At 43.0% G+C, this 18,915-nt stretch overlaps 1 protein-coding gene across 3 annotated transcripts in view; it reads left to right on the forward strand.

Annotated features, from left to right (window-relative positions):
* The first annotated feature begins 5,337 nt into the window (after positions 1–5,337).
* LOC144501630 (uncharacterized) overlaps positions 5,338–18,915 on the forward strand; it is a 122,656-nt gene continuing 109,078 nt past the window's right edge. For all 3 annotated transcript variants that reach the window (XM_078225525.1, XM_078225526.1, XM_078225527.1), the window contains exon 1: positions 5,338–5,875. In XM_078225525.1, the coding sequence (XP_078081651.1) occupies positions 5,411–5,875 (465 nt within the window). In that variant the 5' untranslated portion in view covers positions 5,338–5,410. The remainder of the gene's footprint in view (positions 5,876–18,915) is intronic.

The raw sequence follows: 18,915 nt of genomic DNA on the forward strand, positions 1-18,915 counted from the left end.
GATGCCAGGAACTACTCACAGTACTCCCAGGTGTTAATTACTTTTTTAATACAAACCAATGACAACTTTTAGATCAAATGTTCATAAGAGGGAACGAGTGCCCCCTTCTTAAAGGGTGACCATTAATAAAAAGGAAAACTACAAGGGGAACTTATCAATCAAATTAAAATTACATTCCCAAGGGTGGTATAGCCAGGGCTTTGTCTAACCAAAGTAAGACTTTCTACCGCCTCGTATCCAGCCCTCGTTTAGATGCCAGTGTTATAGTTGTACTGGAACAGCTTTGCTAGGGGCCTATCTAGTTCTGAAACACGAGTGTTCAGCATGACAACTAGTGTGTTGTCATGGCCCAAAGCCTTTTCTATTTCCAGTGCACTCAGCCATCTCTTGAGATCATGTGGAGTAGATTAGGATCTATGATGCTGGAACCTCAGGAAGAGGCTGAGATGAATCATCCACTTCTGGTTGAAGATGGTTGCAAATGCTTCAGCTCTATCTTTTGCACCGATGTGCTGGGCACTGCCATGATTAAGGATGGGGATATTTGTGGAACCTCCTCCCACTCGTTATTGAATTGTCCACCGCCATTCACGATTGGATAAACCAGGACTGCGAAGCTTTGTTCTGATCTTAGTTATGGAATCACTTAGCTCTGTCTATATGATGTTGCTTCCACTATTTAACATGCATGTAATCCTGTGTTCCAGCTTCAGGAGGTTGTCATCTCATTTTTAGGCATAACTGGATCTGCTGGGCCTGACATGCTCTCGTCTCTCCTGGCTTGAAGAAAATGATAAAGTGAAGAATATGCCAAACTAATTAATTTACAGATTGTGGTGGAATACACTTCTGCTGCTACTGATGGAATTTGATTTGATTTATTGTCACGTGTATTAGTATACAGTGAAAAACATTGTTTTCTGCGCAATATACAGACAAAGCATGCCGTACATAGAGGAAGAAAGGAGAGGATGCAGAACATAGCAATGAATGTGTCATAGCTCGGGTGTAGAGAAAGATCAACTTAATATAATTAATATAATGATAGTTGCTCTTTCCTAGGGTAGAAAAGTTAAGTACTCGGGGACATAGGTTTAAGGTACATGGGGAAAGGTTTTGAGGAGATGTGCAAGGCAAGTTTTTTACACAAAAGGTGGTGAATGTCTGGAACGCGCTGCTCGGGGAGGTGGTGGGAGCAGGTACGATAGTGGCATTTACGGGGCATCTAGACGAATACATAAGTAGGATGGGAATGGAAGGATATATTTTTAGTTTAGGCAGGCATCATGATCGGCAAAGATTTGGAGGGCTGAAGAGCCTGTTCCTGTGCTGTACTGTTCTTTGTCCTTTAATATAGGTAGGTCCATTAAAAAGTCTGATGGCAGCAGGGAAGAAGCTGTGCTTGATTGGTACATGGGCTCAGAATTTTGTATCTTTTTCCCGATGGAAGAAGGTGGAAGAGAGTATGTCCAGGGTGCGTGGCCCACAGCATTTCATGGATGCCCTGTTATTGAGCTGTTCCATCTATTCCGAATCCATCCCACTTAGCTCGATGTCGGACCATGCAACACGAGAGTATTCTCAGTGTGAAGATGGGTCTTTTGTCTTCACAAGGACTGTGCAGTGGTCCCTCCGATCAGTACTATCGGGGATAGATGCATCTGTAGCAGGTAGATTGGTGAGGGCAAGGTCCAGTAAATTTTTCCCTCATGTTGGTTGTCACACAACCTACTACAGGTCTGTTTTGACAGCTATGTCTTTCAGGATTCAATTCATTCAGTGGCAGTCCTACTGAACTACACTTGGTGATGGACTTTCTAGTTCACTGCCCATTGGACATTCAGTACTTCCAAATGGTATTCAACATTAAGGAGTACTGATTCATCAGCTGAGGGAGGCAGCAGGTTTCCTTGACCATGTTTGACCAGATAGCATGAGTCTTCTTGGGGTCCAGGGTCAATGTTAAGGACTGCCATGACCACTCCTCCACAACTGTGTTTTGTTATTAGACTGACTACTCCATAATTCCCTGGTTTTCCCTCTGTCAACTTTCTTATATGGAAGAATGACATGCACAAATTTTCAATCTTAAAAAAAATTTTTGAATTGAAAGGTTGCTATGAGGGATTACATTGGTTCCAGTTAAGTAACATCTCAACTTTAAAAATGTCATACTTGTTTTCAAATCCCCCATGATCTTGCCCCTCCCTATCTGTAATCTTCTCCAACCTTGCAACCTTCTAAGATATCCTTGTTTATCCTTTCCTTCTTTAAGATGCTTTCTAAAACCTACCTCTGTAACCAAGCTTTTGATCATTTGCCTTAATATCCTCTTTTGTGGCTTGGCTCCAGCAAAGTATCTTGGGACATTTTACTACATTAAAGTTGCTACTTAAATACAAATTGTTGTTGTCGATTCCTATGTTTTCTTTCTGTCTCCTGTGAATACGTGAGCCAGTGAAGCAGCAGATTCTTAGAAGTTCTGCAACTCCTCTAAATTCACTCAGATTATATGCTTTGTAAACCATTGATACTTTTTCTAACAGCTCAGGGCTATGCGGACTATTTAAAGAGGCATCAATGCAGTATGTTTACAATTATTGAAGGTTATACTCTTACCCTTAGAATATCAAAAATAACATTCAACATAAAACTGCCTATTTTAATTTGGTCCTTTATGCCGGTTCACTACCATGGAATCTGTGCTCTGTTGGTTGGCAGTGGCAGTGCCATTGCTTTAGTGCAGCTTGTCTGCATGTCTCTTTGCAGCAGATGGCACTGCTCAGTAATTGTATCTCTGCTGAACTGCTGCCAGCTTACTGTGCTTGAGATTATAGGTATGATTGCTCAGACCAGAGCAGGGTGCAGACATCTGGCTCTCATGCCAGTTGTTCTTCATTGTTGTTCTTTATTCTCTTGTTTGGTGCCTCATCACAAGATTTTATTGAAAGCAATCCCCATAGCTTTCAAAATATTTGGCAGATACAAAAGACCTGTCTACCTTAACTTTGGGGAAAATCGGAAGCAAAAACAGGAAAAGTTAGAAATATACAGCAATATACATATATATAAATAAAGCAGTCAATGTTTCTTCATAAAGACATAGAAAATAGGAGCAGCAGTAGGCTTTTTTGTCCCTTGAGTCTGCTCTGCCATTCAAGATGATCATGGCTGATACCCGATCTCAATGCCATACTTCTGCTCTCCCCCCATACTCCTTGATACCTTTACTGTCTATAGAAACATAGAAAATAACTGAACAGTAATAAATTAAGGAGTTTATTAATAGAAGAGAGAAAAACATTAGTGGAATCATAGTTGGATGATGTAACAGATTAATTCCATTAAATGAAAGAAGCATCAGATAAATTGAAAACATTAAACAAATAAATGTACTGTCTGGCTTACTTGATGTGATTTCCACTTTCACTGAATCAATTGCCAAAAGTTGCATTCAATTGCTCCAAGAGTGTCTCATGACTAACCAGAAACAAGTAACAAACAACCCTGTTAATTGAGCTTAATTGTTAATTGTTTCCTCATCTCTTCCTACTCCCTGAATCAGAAACCATTAAGGAATATTTTTTTCTTTTATTTCACGGGATATGGGCAGCATTTGTTGCCTAATCATCCTTGAGAAGGTGTACCGCCTTCCTGAACCACTGCAATCCATCTAGTATCTGTGGCACTTGGTACAACTGAGTGGTTTGCTAAGCCATTTCAGAGGGCATTCAAGAGTCGGCCACAATGCTGGGGGCCTGGAGCCGCATGTTGGCCAGACCAGATGAAGACAAAAACAGAAAATGCTGGAAAAATCTCAGCAGGTCTGACATCATCTGTGGAGAGAGAACAGAGCTAATGTTTCAAGTCTGGATGACCCTTCGTCGGAGTTTTGACGAAAGGTCGTCTAGGGTCATCCAGACTTAATACGTTAGCTCTTCTCTCTTTACAGATGCTGAGATTTTCCAGCCTTTTCTATTTTTGTTTCAGATTCCAGTATTCACAAGTATTTTGCCTTTATCCAGATGAGGGCACATAGCTTGCCCTAAAGGGCATTAGTTTTGATGACAATCTGAGACAAGCTTCAGATTTATGAATTGAATTTAAATTCCTCCAGATGCCCTGGTATGGGATGCCCCAAAGTAATATTGTCCTCTGAAAAAATTTCAGTGACATTACCACCATTAGGCATGTCAATTGTCCCTACAATGTATGTTTTCTATTCTTAACTTTACAAAAAATTATTACACAAAATGTGTATCCACTAAAATATTCTTTTTTTAAAATTAGTGTCACAAGTAGGCTTACATTAACACTGCAATGAAGTTACTGTGAAAATCCCCGAGTCACCACATTCCCATACTTGTTTGGGTACACTGAGGGAGAATTTAGCATGGCCAATGCACCTAACCAGCATGTACCTCCTCGTGAACCTGCTCCAGGGCCTGGCGAAACTCGCCATTAACAGGTCCGGGCAGCGGGTGATCGACGGGGTCGTCCATACTGACTGTCTGCCCCTCTACCGCGGCTATGTTCGCAGCCAGGTGTCCCTGGAGAAGGAGCATGCGGTGTCCACGGGCACAGTTGATGCTTCCGCACCCGTTGGGCACCGCAGGGGCTGGGGTGCATTATAGACCCCGATAATCACATTTTGATTTGATGTTTTAAGTTTCCTTTGTACCTCTGTTCTGTTCGGGCTGTTCCCCCTCCTTTTGGGGAGCTGCCACTTTTACTTTATCCCCGAGTTAATTTGAGTTGGTTTATTTGGTTTGCCCTAAAAGAGGCCTAACCAGCACGTCTTTCAGACTGTGGGAAGAAAACAGTGCCCCAAGCCCAGAATCGAACCCAAGTCCCTGACGGTGTGAGGCAGCAGTGCTAACCACTATGTCACCATGCCACACTAAGTACATCGAGCTAGAATGTATTTACATACCAAGGACAGATTTTAGTAATCTTGTCCACCAAGTTATTGGCGATCTATTACAGTTCCTTACATAAAAAGGGAATATTTTTAACATGGAAAAGACTTACACAAGACCACTCATACACGGGTGGCAGTTCATATATCTGTCATTGTTGCAGCCCTAATTTTCTTTTAAAAAAACTATGGGAATAGAAAATAAGGAAACATTTCAAGGACAAGAGAGAGATGATGCCTTAATTGTGATTATTGAGTGAACCACCAGGCGTTGAGCCAATCAATTCAATGAGTTGGGGGGAGGGTGGTCAATTGTCTTGGCTGCTTTTGGAGGTAGCGGAGCCTTTAAATATTAGAGGGGGAGGGCGGGATGAAGGAAATGACGATCCGTTTTAAAATCCGATTCATCTTTACATGCCATCTGTGATTTGGAGCAGCAGTGTGAGCCAGCAGAGCTAGTGGAAGCGCAGTGCTGGTGGAAATTGGAGGGATATGGACGTGGCAGTGGATGTGTATGTGGCTGTCCCGCTCCTCTTCACCGTGCTGGCTCTCATCATCGCCTCTCTGTACATGAGGTCCAGAGCCTCGGCTGCCAGCGCCGGGGAGCAGGCGGCCGCTGCCAAAGTTGATCAGAGCGGAGCCGCCGGGGAGCCCAGGCAGAGCGGGGAGGAAGAGGAGGCAGCGGCGGAGACAGCAACAGCAGTGGGGGAAGCCGGCGGGGAGGTGAAGGCAGAGCCACCGGCTACTACTACTGTTCCTGCTGCTGCTGCCCAGGAAGAGTCCGGGAAAGGCAAGGGCAAGCTGCCGGTGGAGGAGATCGGCGCCGGAGAGGGAGAGCCCCACAAACAGGAGGCGACCCCCAAGAAGGAGAAGGAAGCGGTGCCCGCTGAGGAGAGGAGCCCCCAGGAGCAGGAATCACAGCCAGAGCCCGGCCAGCCCCAGGACAAGCTGCAGAAGGTGCGGAGAGAGAGAGAATTCACTCTCCTTTTGTTATAGAGTGGGCTGGGCGGGGGGGCTGCAGCTACTGCTGCTGGGGGCTGAACTTGGGCATGGTTTTTGAGGGTAGGGGGGCTGCATTTGGACATGGTTTGTGGGGGGGGGGGTTGTTGCTTTGGGAGGGGTACAATTACTGGGAAGGGAGCTGCAGTTGGGCATGGTTTGGGGGAGTAGGAGTTGTGGTGGTGGTGGGGGGGGGGCTGCAGTTGTTGTTGGCAATGGGGTAGGGGGTCTATAATTGTTTTTTTGTGGGGTGGGGGCTGCAGTTACTGGGGGAATTTATTTTTTCCACGGTTATCCTGTACTGAAGGTGACGTGGAACAGAGAGCTGTGGCCAAGTTCCGTGAAAAATAAACTGTTTTCCTATTCTCCGACCCCCCCCCCCCTCCCAAAAGCTCTGTCTGGGGGGGAGGGGAGGCTGTAATTTCTCTTCCTCCCTCACCCCTGGGGTAAGGGAGGGGTCTGGGTTGCGCCATTGCTGCATTAGAGAGGCGGTGAGTGCCAGAGCCAATACTGGATCAATAACCTTCCAGTGCCGCACTCTCCCAGCCCTGCACACTGACACAGCCAGCTCACCCTCTCTGTTCCAGACAGAACCCAGCCCACCCTCTCTCTTTCGTCTCCTTCACCTCCTAGACAGCCAGCCCACCCTCCCCCTCCCCCTCCCCCTCCCCGACAGAACCAGCCCACCCTCCTCCTCCCCGACAGAACCAGCCCACCCTCCTCCTCCTCCCCGACAGAACCAGCCCACCCTCCTCCTCCTCCTCCTCCTCCCCGACAGAACCAGCCCACCCTCCTAGACAGAGATTGGGGAATTGTCTTGACTCAGCCTGACCTGCCAGCACTGTCTCCAGCTCGTGCTGGGCGAGCTTCGCTCTCCAAAACACTTTCACTTGTGCTGTGGTTTTGGATATTTAACTACAAGGGATGACTTAGACTTTTGTGCGTATGTTTTTTTTAAAAAAAGGGGTGGGCTTGATTTGAAGTTGGGGGCGGGGAATTCCCATCACCACACCCAGACATTGCAGACAGCTCCCGGTGCCAATGCAGATGGAACTGGACCAAGTGTTGGGAAGCACTTTCTGGTTTGGGGGGGCGGGGGCGGGGGGGGGGGGGGAGAAGGTGGGTGGAGGGCTTGACCTTTGGGACATGAGCTTGGTTCATTGCCTCTGGGACGGGGATTGTGTTACGATTCGCCCCTACACAATGAAGCTTGAAGTCTGTAGTTGACACCCCAGACACACAGCCATGGGGTGTACTGTGATATCACTGCTGCGTTCACCACAGCTTGGGGCATCAGTTCAGATGGCGATTTTGTTTTTCTTGACTTTTGGCTGGATTTTATTACCCGGAAGATCACAAGAGTTGGGCCATTTGTTTACATTGCAGTGCCAGCTTGACCCCAATACACACTCTTGTCTGCTTTGAGCAGCCAATTCCCCATGTTAGACTTCCAATGGAGTAAAACTGCTGTTGCGATATTGTGTGTTTTTAAACTATGCTCCAGCATCTTCCTTTATTAAACTATTGGCCTCAGTTGCGATGTGGGCTTTTCTGTATCCAGATCTGGAGAGATCTCTGGGCAGGAGGATTCCAGAGTTGGAACCTGCTAGTCAGCTCCTGTGTAGTTGCCTTGAGTCTTGGGGCAGTGAACAGTTTACCCAGAAAAGGGGCATCCCTGTTTGGGATAGAAAAACATTTGATTTCATTTACACCTTTTATTTACAGTTTGGGGGGCGGGTGGGGGGAAGTGACATCCAATTCAGTGTATTGTCTATCACCGATTGTAATTTCCTAATTCTGTTTAATTTGAGTCAACTAGTTTTTTGCAATGGAAGTGATCTCTCGAGTAGTTGGAGGAAGTCATCACTCAGATTTCTGTTTAAATCTTTTGACCTTGGGGATTTTTTTGTGGGGGTGGGAAGGATATGAAAGAGCCTAGTTTGATTATTGCAGTGGGAACCCGTAATCATATCGATGATGCAGATTGCTAAATTTACAAATTGAAATGCACTTCTGTCATCATTTGAAGAGCATGAGGTGCATGTATGAAATGGCTTGGTATCAAACCCTGCACTAATGTTAGATATCAGGCATCAAGCAATAGTTGTGCAAATGGAGCTGCTTCAGCTATTGGTATGCTGCCTGTGCCTTGGGGGGGGGGGGTTGTTCTTTCTGAAGTGACTATTATCTACATTCATAGATACGATGGGCTCAACATTCCGAAGCACATGCTCCCAAGGTGACTCTGCACACTTGAACAGATAAGATGGTCCCCTGTCTGATTCTGATTAGTGCTGAGTTACTACTTAAATCTGGGGACTAGCCTTTGCAGCTGTTCTGAATGTCGCTGCTGCAGTCTTAAGCAGGGAAAGCTTTGCTGCTGCTGCTTAAATAGGGAAAGCTTGGCTTGAGTTTCTGATCATCCATTGATCCCAGCTGAATTTTGTGGATTTTCTGAGATTGGGTGTGCTTTCCACCCCCTTCTGAAGGATCCCTGAGAACAATGGACCAAGGAAAGTGGGGCAGGAACTTCTCGTTAGTAATTAAAACATTTGATGTACAATATTGGGGAAAATAAGACACCTCTCTGCTTCCACCCCCTTGAGGGAAATCAGTGAGATGTGTCCAATACTGCAGAATTGGAATGACTCAAATCACAAATATGCAATTAAGAATCGGGTGTACAAAGCTGCACAATATCTGTTGTAGCGATGCTGGCGTTGGACTGGGAGGCACAGTAAGAAGTCTCAACACCAAGCTTGCTTGAAATCACAACCTTTCAGAGCACTGCTCCTTCATGTAAGTCACCTGATAAAGCAGCACTCCAAAAGCTTGTGATTCCAAATACATCTGTTGGACTTTAACCTGGTGTTGTCAGACTTCTTACTATCTCTGTAGTAGAGATATTTACTAACATATTTTGCATGCACATATACAAAGTTGCAGGTGAGTGATGGTTGTCATCAACACTATTTTCTTGGATTTGTTTCAAATGGATTTCAGCTAAATGGTAGGCTCTGTCGCATGAGAAAATGTTTGGTTTTCTCTTCTTTAATAACTGCCTCTTGGTCACTTAAACTTGCAGAACTTGGTTCCGAAATGTGAATATTCTATCTGAAGTAAATTGTGGCGAAAGGCTAATATTCAGTCTGAAACTCTCAGCAAGTTAGTTTGATCACTTTTTTTTTTGAAGAGTTGTGTGACAGGAAGACAAGCACTAGTGATAATTGAATGAGGCTTCAAGGTTTTAATTATGTACAAATCATTAAACTCCAACATTGGAATTGAGATTTAGTGCAATACGTTCCCTATTTCTGGCGCTCATTCTTTGCAGTGGGAATCGTTAGTTGAAATTTTGCAACTTGAAAATGAAGCAAGAGTTCGGGGGGGGGGGGGGGGGGACAAATTACTTGCAACTCTACCTCGAGTGATTGCATTCTGTTACTGTACCATGAACTAACATTAAGGCCCCTGTTCTTGTAACCTCCATCTAATGATTACATATATTGGACCCTTTTCCAAGACCGAGTTACAGCCTAACGATGTCGTACAAAGATTATGTTTTTAGTTGGTGGTCCTGATTTTATGATCTACCACTTAGAAAACTTGGGTTATATTGTGCCTTTATGACCTTGGTTGCAAAGCACTTGGGCCATGCCAGTGTGTACTCTTGAGATGTAGCCACTAATGTATGAAATTAGCCATACTATTCCATCATTCACTAATTTTAAACTTACTAGAGCCTAGGGCAAATTGTGCATTGAGAGGCTTTGCCAGCTGAGAGCACCTGCTGGGAATTCTGCATAACCTAGGATTTGTCATGCATTAAAATTCTTCAGGAGGATGAGAAATAAATTTAAATGGTGAAAACCTACTTGGTACTCTTAAATGCTGTAAAACTTTATGCTAAGTATTAATTTGTATCATACTGTTGCTTGTTGTGGTTTCCTTCCCAAAACAAGAGACTTGCATTTTATATGCCTTTGAACAGGTCTTTATTTTTAAACCACTGCTTGTCACAACCGCCAGATGTCTCGAGTGCTTTGCAGCCATTGCAATAGAATGTGGGAAATGTGGCAGCCAATTTGCACACAGGAATGTGGTGATCACTTTTTAGCTTGCTGAAGGATGGATGTGAGCCAAGACAACAGGGTGAGGACACCAATTTGAGGATTAGTAGCAATCTCAACCAGTGAAGTTGGGCAAGTACATATAGCTAGTATAACAGTATCATAGTTAACACCAAGGTCTTCGAGGACAGGAAGTTTTTGAAACATTTTTGTAAATTTATTTTGGATCATCTTGGCAGGAAGCAATCTTTTCGTGGGAATGTCTTATCTATACTTGGCCCCTTGCAAACAGCTTGGAGATGTGTAAAGTCTTGTGAAGTAGGATTCACTTGTTTTTTCTTTTGCTGGGAAAATAAATATTTGAATGCATTTGGAGTTGGTTCCCTCTATCACTAAATCTGTCCTCTAGTGTTTTTTCCCAATGCTGACTGCTGTACACAGTGATAGACAGCTAGCTTTGCCTGCTCTAGTTGGACTTGTATCTGGAGCACCCCCATCCCTAAAAAACTAGGCTGTTCATAGCAGCATCCGGAAGATGAATTATAATTTCTGGGGCCTTGACAACCCTATTGGCAGGTAGGAATCCCAAAATTGAATCTTCCTCTCTCTCTCTCTCTCTCTCTTTCCGCCCCCCCCCCCCCCCCCCAAACACACCACCCAAGCTAATCTGTAGAAATAAATGTAGTAATTGAAAAGGCTTGATGGCAGTTGAGATGGAAAGGCCAAGCAGCTGATGGTGTACATTGATTTGTTTTTAACTTCATGATACATCATCCAGCCCAGTGTAAAATACATTTGTTTGCACAAGTGAAGAAGTCATTGAGATGACTGTTTTTCTCTGGCTTGGATGCTGACTGGTTTTAAATCTTTAGTAAAAGTTGCAATTTATGCACAAGTGTTTCTGCAGGAGTGATTTTTTTTTTCTTGAAACAATATTTTCCATAACTTCCCCCTTTTTTTGATGGTATTATGTTCTGTGAAGTGTGACTGGAAATGGCCCTCAATATTCCCCTTCAGACTACGTGCAAATTTCCTATCTGCCCACTAACTTTTGTCTGTAAGATCAAATAGCACTCCATTGTAAGGCTAGTAATTTGTTCCCTGCTTCAAGACTTGTGGTGTTAACTTTGCATACACGAGGGACATGCCATTTGAAGGCTGAGGAATTTCTTCAGAATGGAATTCTCTACCAGACAGCTGTAATCATTGGGCATGTTCAAGACAGAAATTAATGGATTTCTGGGAGGATATTGCGTTGTAGGGGGGAATATGGCATAAGGGGTTGGTCAGACATAATCTGTTTGCATGGCAGAGCAGGCTCGACTGACTCAGTGACCTGCTCCTATTCCCCATATATGGCTTCAGATTTCTCTTTGGGGTGGGGGGAAGGAAGACCTAACTTTAACTATTCCAATACAATGTTCAACTGGCATAAGGTTCCATGTTTTTAAAGTATAAAAAAACATGCATTTAGATGTTGCTTTTTGCAACTACTTAGTTATCTCCAAGTACTTTTTGTAGTGTAGTCATTGTTGTATTGTCAGAAACATATCAACCAGTTTGCACATAGCAAGCTTTGGAGGTGAACCTGTTCAGGGATAAATATTGACCAGGACACCAGATATAACTTCCTTGCACTTCAAAATGGTCCCATGGAATATTTTTCATCCTTTTGAAAACAAATGGAGACTTGTTTAATTCCCAAAGATAACAACTTTGATACTGCAGCACTCATTAGCTACTGCACTGAGTGTGTCAACCTTAGTTTTGTGCTCTGATTGGTACTGAGCACTGAATCTTAATACTGTCTCTTAAAAAAAAAGGGTACATTTTTTCCTTGATTTTAAATTTAAAATTGTCCTCCTTGATCTGTTCACAATGTGGTCCATCTTCACCCTAGCACCACTAATTGATGTCCTCAAAAATGAAGGGAACTCTGTTTTCATTTTTGCGAAACTTGGATTTTAAGTAAAGGGAAGAAATGTCATGATGCGACCATGCCATGTATTAAAATGTAGGCTAACGTTTACCCATTTTGTATGAAATGGGTAAAATTTGTCCTAATTTTTGAAAATGCATGACATGTTCCTGCTCCATTCCACTATTGGGTTTGACATAGTGTGAAGATACATAAACCAGTATGTTTTAAAATGCTGCCTGTTTAACACGTGACAGCCATATTTGACATGCAGCCCAGTTGAAAACCACATTCAGTTTGTTTACATAGGGTCTCTGGCTGTAAGTTGTATGTTTTTAAAATGATCCTGGCAGTCTTAACCACTCAGAACATGCTCCACGTACAAAGCTGCCTTCAGTATTAGGCTGGCATAATATCCTGCACCGAACTGGAGTTTGTGCACATTTAGGATTTTTTTTCTAGCTGCTCCAATTGTAAGGAAAAATTGGAAGATGTTGCATTAAATTCTACCTCAGTCAGCACTATTGTTAGTTACTGGTGGGGCAGGGGTGTGTCAGATTCTGACTGTAGCAACATCTTTGAGAGCACTTGTAGCTATGCTTGCATTGATGTTCTTTGTCCCCATCCCCCTTCAGAATTAATTGCGATAATACCTTCGGCAAGTGGAGAGAGAAGCCGCTCAGGAAGCCTCACTACTTGATTTTGTTCTTCAAGATAAAGTTCACCATGTTTGTCACCTTCGGTTTTAGGGTTCCAGTGCATGTGTAGATATCCAAGGCTGACCTGTGTCCTGAAGGTTCTGTTAATGTATTTGTATATATGCTAATGGCTAAAACTACGGGCTGGTCTTGAGTGGCAATCACCAGCAGATTGCCAGTCTGTTCTTGTCTAGCTTGCACCAGGCCTCTTGAAACGTGAAGCATTGCAGCTCTGTTCTGGAGTCCTTCCTCATGCAGGAGTGTCACAGGCAGACAAATTAATGTATGAAGTGCAAAAGCCACATTGAGAAGGTGAGGGGGCAGGGTGGGTGGCCAGTGGGGAGTCAGGGAATGTGGAGGGTTCCAGGCACAGGAATCAAAGTCCCCAAACTCCTGAACAATGCTTGTGTTGATGAGTTTCCCAAGCACATCTGGGGGTGGGGAAAGGGAGGAGAGGGGAGAAGGGGAGGTGTACATCTGGGGTATGACGATCTGTAGATTGGAAGTGTTGGGCTTAATTGTCTACATTTTAAGTAACAGGATTATCAATCAGAAGCTAGGGCTGTTCTCTCTGGAGTGGGGGAGACTTAATAGAGGTTTATAAAATGATGAAGGGGATAGATAGTGAACGTTCAAAGACTATTTCCTCGGATGGATGGAGCTATTACAAGGGGGCATAACTATAGGGGTCATGGTGGGAGATATTGGAAGGATATCGGAGGTAGGTTCTTTACGCAGAGAGTGGTTGGGGTGTGGAATGGACTGCCTGCAGTGATAGTGGAGTCAGACACTTTAGGAACATTTAAGCGGTTATTGGATAGGCACATGAAGCACACCAGGATGATAGGGAGTGGGATAGCTTGATCTTGGTTTCAGATAAAGCTAGGCAGCACAACATCGTGGGCTGAAGGGCCTGTTCTGTGCTGTACTGTTATATGTTAAATGATAGCCTTCAATACTCAGGATGAATCAACCTATCATGTAGTTAACATTAGAAATCCCCCCATGTTTGAACTTTGTAAAAAAAACTAATCATCTTTTCCCAAAATGCTGGACAGTGTATTCTTTGTTTAGATGACGTGCTCAGCACTAAGGAATGACTCCAGTGTCTGACTCATGACGCAGAAAGCTGAGTCACATGCTAATGATTTCAGACTTATTGGATCTGGTTATCAGTTAAGGTTACAAGACACGTTTCTAACACCAAACGTTTTTCCAGTCTGATTTTTCAATAGATTTGATGTTTTTGGAATGCCATCTAAAAAGGATAATCCTTCTGATTTTATTAATTTTCTATATTATTTTTTCCTCTTGGCCTGCTCAATTGCTAAAGTACCTGTTGGCTGTGAACTGCAACACATTTGACGTTTGAAATGTGTGCGCACGAAATAATTTGACTCTTGAAAAGCTGAACTCTTATGACTGTTTTTAATGAAGTTTGAATTCAATTCTTTTTGATTAATGGCATGTTTGGGAAGATGTGGGCAGCAGAATTCTGGATTAGTTAACAGTCATGAAACCAATAAGCACGAGTCAATCCCCTGATGGTGTGGTGGGGGGTGGAGAGAGAATAGGTATGTGTGGGCTTCAGAATTGGAGGATTGTGATCCTCGTGACAGACTGCATATTGATGAGCTCAGAATCTAGTCAAATGGCTTGCTGAATCGAAAGCCCTGTTGAATGTGGCCTGAGGGGGCAGCTTGGAAAATTGGCCCAGAGGCATTGTAGCTGTTACTAACTGACAGGAATTTTTGACTCATCACCAAGACTTGATTGTTAAACTGATGTTGAAGAAAGAATACTGAAGTTGCGCTAGTAGGTGGAATTGGCAGATTGAGGGAGGCTACCATCTAAAGTCAGGTGACAGCACATCACACACGGACCTTTTTTCATAATGACTGGAATGTTAGTAAATTATGAACTGTCAGACAAAACACTTAGCTGAATGAAAAGTAAAAGTTTTTGAATTGAGGAGGTGATGGCCTTGTGGCATTATCTGTTAATCCAGCAAATCAGCTAATGTTCTGGGGACCTTAGTTCGAATCTGTCCCACCACGACAGATGGTGGAATTTGAATTCAATGAAACAGTCTGGAATTAAGAATCTGCAGATGACCATGAAACAATTGTTGGAAAAACCCATCTGGTTCACTAATGTTCAGTAGGGAAGGAAATCTTTGTCCTGGTCTGATTTCAGAGCCACAAATGTGCTTGACTCCATAAATACTAGCCAGTCAGCAATGTAAGAGGTCTGAACAGGTTTATTTGGTAGCACAAGCCACGAGCATTTGGAGTGCTGCCCCTTCAGGTAAGTGGGAGTTCTGTTCGCAAACAGGGCCTATTAAGACACAAACTCAATTTACAAAATGGTTGGAATGCGAGACTTTACAGGTAATCAAGTCTTAAAGGTACAGACAATGTGAGTGGAGAAGGGGCTAAGCACAGGTTAGAGAGATGTGTCTTGTCTCCAGCCAGGACCGTTTTAACTGTCCTGGCTGGAGACAATACACATCACTTTAACCAGTTAGTGTCGCTAACTGTCCTGGTGAAGGAGCAGTGCTCCAAAAGCTAGTGGCTTGTGCTACCAAATAAACCTGTTAGACTTAAACTTGGTGCTGAGACTTTTTACTGTGTTTATCCCAGTCCAACGCTGGCATCTCCACATCAGTCAGCAATGCCCATGGCCGATGAATGAATAATTCTAACCAAAGTAAGAGATTTAGAAGTCCGGGACAATGCTTCACGTTGTACTTACCATTATATAGGTTACAGTTCAACCGTGCAAACTTTCAGGTGTGGTATTCTGAGTGGTCTGATGGGCCTTACATTCAAATGTGTGCTCACATTGGCCTGTATCTAACATATAACAGCACAACCCAGACCATGACATCCCCGTATTGTTTTTCAGACATGCAGTCATACACTGGAGGTGGTGCACAATATTCTTTGCAATGAGAAAATCTCGGCTGCTTTACTCGAAATCTAAAGTGAACAATTAGTGATGTTGCCTTGTTGGAACCAACTACACAACTGTTCTTGAACATGGCCAAAAAAATTCCACTGTGCCCCTGTTTGCCTAATTTAACCTGTTGGACTTTAACCTGGTGTTGTTAAACTTCTTACTGTGTTTACCCCAGTCCAACGCCGGCATCTCCACATCATGCCTAATCCTGGTCAGCCTTTGATTCTGACTGAATATAGGCTGGACAGGTTGAGCATCCCATCCCATTGCCAGGCAAGAATTCTTCCACTAAACCGAGTTGACTAATTTCCAGGTACCCAAACAGTGGAAGGGCTGTCATCCATTTAATCACTTTATCATATCTCATCTCCCTTCTAGTAAAAGATTGGAAGAAAACAGTTACAGCCAAACTTAATGGGTTTGGTTTGTAGCAAGTTCGGAGTCATCCAGACTAGACTCTGTTAGCTGTGTTCGCTCTCCTCCGATGCTGTTAGAGGTGCTGAGATTCTCCAGCATCTGCAATAACTTGCTTTAATGTTTGGAATTTATTTGGTGCTTTTCATGATCTCCCAAAGCATTCCAATTTTATCCTCATTGTATCTGTTTTAAAATAATTGACATTCCACCAACTAGTTTGTCTCTTTAATAGATTTTAATTACTTTAACTTAATGCTAGTTTTTTAAAGAAAGCACTTCATGGGTGGCACAGTGGTTTTAACACTGCTGACTCAGTGCCAGGGACCCAGGTTCAATTCCTGGCTTGGGTCACTGGAGTTTGCACATTCTCCCCATATCTGTGTGGGTGCTCTGGTTTCCTCCCGCAGTCTGAAGATGTGGGTGTTGGGTGGATTGGCCATGGTAAATTGCCCCTTAGTGTCAGGGGGACTAGCTAGGGTAAATGGATGGGGTTATGGGCCTAGGTGGGATTGTGGTCAGTGCAGACTCGATGGGGTCAAATGGCTGCCTTCTACACTGTAAAATTTGATCATTCATCCATGAAGATGAGAGCTTGAAATGCAAGAAGCGCAAGTGAAGATTTGAGTAACCGTGACACCCATCAGAGGATACTTTAAGGATGCCATTGAGTTTGTGGAAATGAGGGTGACTTTTGCAGTTTAATGGAGGCATAATTTGAGGTGGTGATATTGGGAATATACACTTGAAAGAATCTGTGAATGCACAAGGGAATCCAAGGGTTGGATTGATATCCTACAGTACTCATTGTAACTAAAATTATTTATAGAATACCTACAGTGCAAGAGGCCATTCATCCCATTGTGTCCACACCAATAAGGGGCAATTTGGCATAGTCAATCCACCTAACTTGCACATCTCTGGACTGTGGGTGGAAACCAGAGCACCTGGAAGAAGCCTATGCAGACAAGGGGAGAACGTGCAAACTCTACATAGTGACCCAAGGCTTGAATCAAACATGGGTACCTGGTGCTGAGAGCAATTTGCATAGACAGATGTGTGGAAGTTCTAAACAAGAACTAGACTTGATCCTCCCTCTCCTCTACTATGGGTCAGTTACACAGAAAAATGTGCACGTCTGCATGGGTGACAATAAAACCATTGAATAAATGAGCTGCAAGGTTTTAATAAAGTTTATGCAGGAGGTTACAGTTCCCCTTTGTTGCAAAATGTTGTTTTTTAGCTAGTGGAGTTCCTTCTGATTTACAAAAAGCTCTTCAAACTAAACATCAGAAATTTGTCTCAAATTGAACATTTTCTGTTAATGCTGGGTGGAGGTTATCAATAGCTTGCTTGAACCTCCGTTTAGGAAGAGATTTGTTGGTTTCTGTTTATTTATCAAGTCTATTAGCGCCTAATTCGAGTTTAATTCAGTTGAAGTGCTTTATCCCTTGAACTTTAAGAATTTATTTTCATTGTCTGATTTTCTTGCAAGTTAATACTTGAAATCAACATTTCTGAAATCAATGACTTCAAATATTGAGGCTTGATATTAGAAATATGGCTACATTTCAAACTCTGGAAGAACACAACATTTCAGAATTGAAACATTTTAGCTTGCCAATTGTATGGGCACGAAGGTATTTTGCAAAAATACTAATTTGTAAAAGTACATTGTGGTCAAATTTTAATTATATGAATTGTGATACAAATTGGTTTCTTTCCAATTCTAAAAGTTCAGCTGCTTTCATGGTAACAGGCTGAAACAAGAGATTTTCCCGACTGAGCCACCCTGTCTCCAGGCCACCTGTTATTAGTTACTCTGCTCCTGCACTCTTGCTGTTTTTATAACCTTAATCCTTATGGTTTCTCCTCCCCCCACATATCATTACCTGCATTAGCAAGGGTATTTTTCAAGTGTTTCTACAAAAATTCAGTTTACTTGTAAGCAAAACTAATGAGGCTTTGCTCTTGTGCTAGCACTAAAGATGTTCAGTGAAGGTTCAAAGTAGAGTATTTAATGTTTTGAGGGGGAAAATAGCAATATTAAGGATTTTTACCACATAGGCAAGTGATGGATCAAATGTTCCTTTAAATTTGGCAGCTATGTTTCTTTGCAAAGATTTTTAAGCCTGGAATACACAGTGAATTTTGTGGGGTGATGCTGCATTTTGCTCTTCAATGTGAACCAAGGATGATGCAACTGATTTTTTTTAAGCTCCAACTTTTTTGCAAGTCTTTCTTCTTTACTCCTAAAGCACCCTGGAACTTACACTCACCAAATATTGGCAGTGTTCCTCTGCAGTTCTGTAACTGACTGCTGGAATATGCAGGCAATTTCTTTGCAGTATTTTGCCAAATGACCAAGTGGAAAATAGCAAGTTCCAAATTCTGGTGTATCCATTATTCTGCCTTTTATCATATTTTATACATTGCCTGTGAAGTAAGGGTGCAGAACTTCCATTATGTTGTGGGGGGGGTGGGGTGGGGGTCATACCTTGGATGGAACATCAGAAGATGCACTGGGTCCCCCCACCAGGACTGTGGAAATTGCCCTGGGAATTGAGTTTCCAATAGCCTTTATCTAATGAGACTTCAAATCGTTCTGAGTCTTAAACAGTCATCTAGGAAAGGTTGGGTAAAACCACTTCTAACACCTCGGAGTCAGAGGTTTACAGCATGGAAACAGGCCCTTTGGCCCAACTTATCCATGCTGTCCTTTTTTAAACTCCTAAACTAATCCCAATTGCCTATATCTCTCTATACCCATTGTACCCATGTAACTATCTAAATGCTTTTTAAAAGAAATTGTACCCAACTCTACTACTACCTCTGGCAGCTTGTTCCAGACACTCACCACCCTCTTTGAAAAACTTGTCCCTCTGGACACTTTTGTATTTCTCCCCTCACCTTAAACCTATGCCCTCTAGTTTTAGA

The sequence above is a fragment of the Mustelus asterias genome, chromosome 12 (assembly GCF_964213995.1).
Source record: "Mustelus asterias chromosome 12, sMusAst1.hap1.1, whole genome shotgun sequence".
In the NCBI taxonomy this organism is placed as follows: Eukaryota; Metazoa; Chordata; class Chondrichthyes; order Carcharhiniformes; family Triakidae; genus Mustelus; species Mustelus asterias.